At 41.2% G+C, this 7,366-nt stretch overlaps 1 protein-coding gene across 4 annotated transcripts in view; it reads left to right on the top strand.

Moving 5' to 3' along the window:
• The window catches only part of LSM14A (LSM14A, mRNA processing body assembly factor), an 18,615-nt gene continuing 11,249 nt past the window's right edge, over positions 1–7,366 (top strand). For all 4 annotated transcript variants that reach the window (XM_017736582.1, XM_017736580.1, XM_017736581.1 and 1 more), the window contains exon 1: positions 1–283. In XM_017736582.1, coding sequence (XP_017592071.1) covers positions 163–283 — 121 coding nt within the window. In that variant the 5' untranslated portion in view covers positions 1–162. The remainder of the gene's footprint in view (positions 284–7,366) is intronic.

The raw sequence follows: 7,366 nt of genomic DNA, 5'->3' as shown, positions 1-7,366 counted from the left end.
GAGGGCTGTGCCGGGGGCTCAGCTGCGCGGGGAGCGGCGGCTCGGGGCGGCGGGAGGACAGCGCCTACTACGATTCAGGGTCGGGTTTGCTTGGTTGCTTGTGCCCGGCTTGAGGAGCCCTCGGCAGCGGCGAAGGGGTGTCCCTGACCGAGAAACAGCGCCATGAGCGGGGGGACGCCCTATATCGGGAGCAAGATCAGCCTTATCTCCAAGGCCGAGATCCGTTATGAGGGGATCCTGTACACCATCGACACGGAGAACTCCACGGTGGCGCTGGCCAAGGGTAAGGAGGAGCGGGCCCAGCGGCGCTCTGCGAGGGGCGGGAGGGGAGCGGGGCCGCGGGACGGGATCGAGCGAGGAGCTGGAGCCGCGGCGCTGTCCGGGCTCTGAGGAGGCCCGGCGGGCGGCCTGCAGCCTCTGGGGGCCCGGCCGAGCTCGATCAGAGCCCGCCTCGTCCCGCCGTTCTCCCGACAGGGCGGCTGCGGGGGAGGTGGAAGCGAGAGAGGGTCTGGCCGTGAGAGCGGCAGCGCGACAGCGCTGCGAGGCCCCGCTCCCCCCTGTTCCCGCTGCTCCGGGGAGGGACCCTCGCGGAAAGGAGCCAGGAGTAGGTACCGCGCCGGGGGCTGCTCAGAGGTGTTCCGGATAGAGTGCAAGTATGAAGCCCGTCGCGGTGGAAGCGGTCCAGAGCTAGTGCGTGAAAGGGAGTAGGAGGGGGAGGCTAGAAAGAGGTTTTCTTTGCATCGTAAGAATTCCAGACCTACAGGGTATAGGGCCGTGTATGACTGGATTGCTCTGCATCCTAGGACGGCAGACAGCTCGGGTCTGAAGGGAATCCTGAGTGCTGGATTACTGACAAAAGCTGAACGCGAGCTGTTAATTTTGGAGGTATATGGAACAGTGTAGTTCGAAATGGTATGAGAATGTTATCCGCTAGAAGATATATATATATATATATATATTTATATACATTTATATATCTCGAGAGAGAGAGGCTTCTGCGTGAATGTATAAGAAAGTTAGAAAGACATGTTTACTGGGAAGAGAGTTGAGGGAAAAAAAAGAGAATCTTTGAAACTGGGCGTCCGAAGGACTTCAGTGTTTCTCATGCATGATAATGCATTCTCAACGTAAAACATTAAGTCAGAACTTTTAATAACCTCTTTTTAAAAGATTCTGCAAAACTCGGCATTTTTTTTCTTTACACTCCTTGCATCTGTAAAGTCTTGCTAAGTAATCTAAATTCATATGTAAAAGCAGAGAAGCTATCCAGCCATTAGGTAAGAGGAAAAATTGCTGCTTGTGTAAATGAAATATTTGGAACAGAGAGGATTCGAGAGCTCGGTTCCTGGCTGCTACGAAGGGCTTAACGACGGTCTGTTCTGTTCTGCACAGCTGCAGTGGGTGCTGGTGGATACCATGAGTGTGTTTGCTTTCACTGGCCTTTGTGGTAATTCTTGTTTGTGTGCTGTGACACTTTAAGGCCTTCCCTCCTCGAAACCAACCCCCTCCCTCCTCCCCTCCCCGCCCCCCATTATTGTTAAAGAAATAGATTACTCTCTTTTGTAAATTCTGATACATGGGCTTTGAAACACCTTACAGTGGGTTTGGTCCCAGGCTTGCACAGTTCGTTTATGGGGCAGTTAGCTTTCATTATGTGATTTTTACTTATTTCTGAAGTTGCTTTTAGGTTAAATTGCCTTGCAGAAGTTGCATTATCTACTTTGAAAGGACAGCTGGTTTTGGTTTATACAAGTGAAAGCTGGATACTGTGATTAAAAATAAATGTTCAGAAATTCCAGTTGCATGCTGTGGTTGTTAAGGTTTGTGCAAAAGCACATAGAAGAAGAATCCTATCCTTGAGGACCTTGTGATAGTCTTGTCCAAAATTAGACTGATTTAGTGCTGACGAAGCCAATTTTGCACGACTTCTCTCAAGAGTGGTTAAGTCATGTTGTGGTCTATCTGCCAAAGTGTACATATTTAAGACAGACCGAACTACAGTTACGAGTCTAATCTACTCTCTTCTCATAGCTCTCATCAGAAGTGTAGATCTAAACCACCGAATTTGCTTTAATAAAACTTGGCTGAGTTAGCTGAAGAATGTGTGTTTTGTAATACAGTGTTATGATTCAGAAGAGAATAAACCAGTATTTCTAGGCCACATGGAACCAAAAATCTTGAGATTAATCTGGAACTGATAACAACCATATTAGACTGCAGCGCTGTGCTCTGTGCTCATGAACAGAATGCTCCTCTTGAGAGTATTCAAGTTTCTGAAGGCTTAGGCCATTGAGTGTATATGACACTGTATATGTAAGGTGGTGAGTGTGCTTAATTATTGGCCACGTCCGTATATGAAAGAAGCAGAACTTGTACTCTAGCTGTAAATATGTTGATCAGGTAAAAGTTACCTCTTCTTCCTGTGCTGAGTCCAGAAGTCAAACGAGAACTGTTTAGTGTGAATCCTGACTACAGATGTCAAATTTCTTGCCAGAAAGAGACAAAAAAAACCCCAAAAGGCTTGATGCTTTCAGTTGCTCAGCTGTGTAGTCTGTGTGACATGGATGTTCCCTGAATTGAATGCAGGGCAGCTTATCATTATTCACATTCTAACTGAACTTACTGAAATGGTGACATAAAGTGGAAAATTAGAGGTAGAGTCTGTTCTTGAATAACTACAGATTTGCCCAACAATAGGATTTGTGTGGGCTAAACCAAAGTCAGAGATTAATCTCATGAAGTTGTATTTGTGGAATGCCTTCATTTGTCTTAAATTGTCTGGGGTTTCAGACTTTGGGTTGCCAGCACAGACTGTAGCCCTCCCTTACTGAGGGCAATCTGCTCTAGTTCTCTAATCAACATTTTGTTTACAATGTTGCGATCTTTTTACTAAGCAAAACTTGTGGTCTCTATCTCATGAATTAGAGAAAGATAGGAGCTGTTAAATATTGAGCATAAAATTTTTTACCTAAGCTGGAGTCTGATAAGGGGACATGATGCATCCTTTCACAAAGTGTCTAAGTATATAGTTATTTAAATAACAGGGAAAACACCCATCCATAGTGGATTCCAAACACTAAGCAAGCTATGCAAACATTTGAGGTTCTTAAATATTATTGGTGCCTATGTTTTCTTTGGATCAATAGCTTTTCAGAGACAGTGTCGGGAACCAAAAACCACTCACTCCTGTTGTCAAGCCTTAATTTAAATTAACTTGAAATGTCCTTCTAGTTCATGGTTCTAATTAATACTTACTTTTTTAAAAAAAAATCATTATTAATTTTTAAAACTTCATTAAGCCCAAGCAATTTAAGAGGAGTTTGCAAGCCGTGGTTAGTTTTCTTGCTGGAAAACGATTGCTGCCCTACCTGGGGTATTTACAGAATAATCACAGTGCTTGATCTTAAATGTTGTGGCATTAAAAAGGAGATGTGATCTTTCATATTAGTAATACATAATTCTTTTCTATTTCAAGGCACCGATTTAGAGTTATTTTTAAGGCAGGTAAGCTGTGTAAGAATAGCCGTGTTGAGTCAGAAAAAGCTTTGTTCCTTCAACAGCAGGGAATCCTTAGATATATGAGTGTAAGAAACAAAAATAAATATTGTCTCTGCTATAATGCATCAGTTCTCACTTAGCAACTCTTGCACCACTGAGAGTTGCATTTGGAACCATTATAATTGATAGATATTAATGAAACAGCTTTTGGTAGTTTTAAGAAGTAGTTAAACTTCTGGCGTTTTCAACCATCTGTGTTAGTGTTGTCTGTGGTGTCACATCAAAACACATCAAAAGGAAAACTTCCTTTTTAGACTTCTACAGAACATTAGTTGCAGGTGAAAGACTCTGAAATGTAGACAAAGGAAAGTTAAATTCTTGTGAAGATTTGAACTCATGCAAGGGTGGGAGCAGGAAAGGGAAGGGTTAAATTTTTATCAAGTTTTTATGAATGTATTTTTTTTAGTCAGTTAAGTAACAGGCTCCTTGCCTGTCTTGAGGGTTAGGACCTGTGTGCTAAACCAAACTTGTGCATAGTATGTCACAGCAGAAAAATTCCTCTTGTCAAAGCCCACTCCTGGCTACTGCCCTCATCTGTCTCCCTGCAAAGTCACCACTCCTGCCCGTAAGGCTGAATTAATTGTTCTGGAGAAATGAGCCTGGTATGAGCTCGGTGTGGTGTGCAGGCATCAAAGCATGTTTGCAGTGAAAGGGTTGTGATGTTTGGAGAGAGGTGGTAATTGAAATGACTTGTTCACTTGTGGTGGTCTCATTTTAGTCGTCATGCTCCTCCTGGGTGCTTTAGGAGCAGGGAAGGGCTGGTTTCTGTGTACGTTTGCTCCTCAGGGAGTGAGGAGAGTGTCAGTGCTGTGCACACAGACTGAGCTACCTGTTTGCAGTAATTCACGTTGTAGGGGAACAGAGTCCTCTTGCTAGCAGAGTAAATAGCTTCACTTCTGATTAACATTCTGCTTAAATTCCCTGTGTTAACGAGTAATCATATCTATTAACTCACAGGGAAAGTTGCAATGTTGCCATTGAATGCCATAGTAGTATATTATGGTAATATACATTAAAATATCATATAGTAGTAATATCACAGTCAAAATTCGTACAAAAATTTGCTCACAGCACTTAAATATCAAATTAGTGGAACTACTTGGGCACAAGTGTGTACATGGATAGGCTCAACAGAGTTAGTTATTTTAGCTAGGAACTTAATTGTGTGCATTTACACTAACAAAAAATAAGTTTGCTTTTAACATGTACTGCTTGTCTTTTTGTTTGCAAATCCTTAATCCAGTTTAGTTCTTTCAAAAACAAAAGAAAAAACCAATCCTGAAATGAACAAGGTAAGATTAACTAGATTTACCACAGTTGTAAGATTGTCTTTCATGTGCTTATTTTCATCTCCTTTCACTCTTCAGTATTTTGCTGTATATGCACTTTGTTCTGGAGGAAGGAGGTAGTCTGAGGAAATTGCCCAAGAGACAGAGCTGGATAGAGCTCTGAGCCTGCTGCTGCTCCAATACCTTGGGCTTTTGATACTCTGGCAACTTAGTATTTCTGTAAGGAAAGCAGAAACTGTAAAGATAGGTATGCCTTTGTAAAATACAAAAAGTAACTTTCAACTCCTTATCTTAACACTACTCTGAAGGACCTGACTGGGGTGGACACATTAATTAGCCCTTCTTACAGTCACCACACATGCAGTTCTGGTTCCTGCTTTAAAAGGAAATTGGACTGGGGGTGGTTATTTTGGTTGCTTGTGGTGTGAGGGTGGGTCTGAACTGCAAATCAGGGGAGTTTGTTTACCCCTCTCCAGCAGAGCAAATCTGGATGAAATTGTGTTTATATTTTGCAGAAGGTTGTGATAAAACCAGTTTGATTTGGGGCAAGGGAGAAGTAAAGTAAAAGAGTCAAACTTTTAGTAGCAAATCTTGATGTGTTTTATTGCTAAATCATTGGCAACCATAACAAGTGTCTTGAGCTAGCTGCATAGACAGTCAATCTCTTAAAGATGAATTCTAAATTGTGGCATTGAAAATACTTCCTTTTGATGTTATGGTAATTTCATGATGTGGAGAAAGACGTTTTTTAACATACACTGAAATCCCTTTACTTCTTTCAGCATGTCAGTAGATGAAAGTTTGGTGGCTCACTTTTTTTTCTCGGATTGGTTTAGAATGGAGAACGGTAATTGCCAGGTGTTAGAACTGTTCCTATATGTGTCAGGTACATTAGTATTAATGTTAAAATACTTACCTGCACAATGTAGCTTTGACTTAAGAGAAATACTTTCAAAGCATATTTCTTCCATAGTTCATCAGATTTTTACTTCCATGTAAAGGCAAGATGCAGCCCTCTAACTTACTACTCTTCTTCTGTGGTGTTGCTACAGAGTAGTTTCTTCACTTTAGCTAGAAAGTAAAATCCTTTGGTAACTTACTGATCATACTCTGGCCATTTTTGTGCACCTTCATAGACAAAATGTCTACTAAAGAAACCATTTCAATGTGGGACAGAGACAAGCAGTACAAAATCAACTGTGGTTTTACTTACCAAGACAGCAGGTCAAATGATGGAATGAAAGTCCAAGATAATTTATTAGTTATCTGATAAATAGAATATAAGATGGCCAGAAAGTGAGGCTAGATCTGCGGTCAAGATACTGAAATAGAAAAGCCTGGTGAATAAAAAGCAATTGAATGAATTACAAGAATGCACATGACCAATTGATAATGTTATTAAGCTACTGTGCATTACTTTAATTTCTGCAAATTCTTAAGCTTCAGACACTTTTTTTCTGTAGAGGAAAAGGAGACAGATTCTTCTTCTAACAAGGACTGACATTAACTAAACAGTGTGTGCCTTTTTACATTGCTCACACTTTGTGTACCATTCAGCACAGACTTTCAGATGCACAGAAACAGAAAAGATAATGAAAGTCAGCTCACTAGATGATACATGAACAAAATAATTGTAACCACTTAATGTTATTTTTCTTTGTAGTGTGGACATGATCTCTTTACTGCTGAATTATGCTTCTTGAAAAGATTTTAATACCTGACTGTTAAGCTCTGTTTATGCAGTATTAAAAGACGCAACAGTGATGGAAGATGGCTGGTGCAGCCTGAGAAATGACTCAGTATCACTTTATACATCTCTACAGGAAACTCTGCTTTTCTTGACTAATGATTCTATGGCTGCAAATAAGTGCCTAATGATGTCTCCAAAATGTTGATGCATCTGAAAATGGAGGGAAATCTAATTCTGGTAAATTAAAGCAAAATACAGATTTTTCTCAGCATGACCTTAACTTGCAAAGCAAACAAACACCTTCTAAGAGGCTGGAGCAAAAGCAGTCATGAGGGATTGTTAGAGCTGCCACAAGTCAATGAGATTGTGATTGAATGTGACTGTCATGATTTTGGGGGTTTGGTTTTTTTCCCCTCTCTGGTTTCAATCCATTGTTTACTTTTTGCTTACAAAACTAGCCCTTGGAGACAAATCTCTTCTTCAGTTATTCATTTGTTTCACTTGATATTCACTCCAGGTTGGCAGTCTAAAGGTGGGGAAAAGTTTCTGAGAGGGCACTGACAGCAAAGTGATGGTATCCATGTACAGTGGTAGTGATTATATGTAGTACAAAAGGAAGAGCTTGATAAGCTTCATTGCTGTGCAGTCAGAAAGCTGTTGGAATTCATGCAGGTAATTCAATGTCTTGGTATGGTGCACACTAGGAAGATAGTAAGGCCCCAGTGAGTTTGCTTAATTTGATAGACATCATATGACATCATATGAACCTTACACCAGCAAGAAGAATGCATTTTGCTTGGTGAAAATTGTATATATATACACCACAGAA

Source organism: Corvus brachyrhynchos, unplaced genomic scaffold, assembly GCF_000691975.1.
Source record: "Corvus brachyrhynchos isolate BGI_N302 unplaced genomic scaffold, ASM69197v1 scaffold66, whole genome shotgun sequence".
Classification (NCBI taxonomy): domain Eukaryota; kingdom Metazoa; phylum Chordata; class Aves; order Passeriformes; family Corvidae; genus Corvus; species Corvus brachyrhynchos.
Note: the sequence above shows the minus strand (reverse complement) of the source record. Positions and strands in the feature narration are given on the sequence as shown.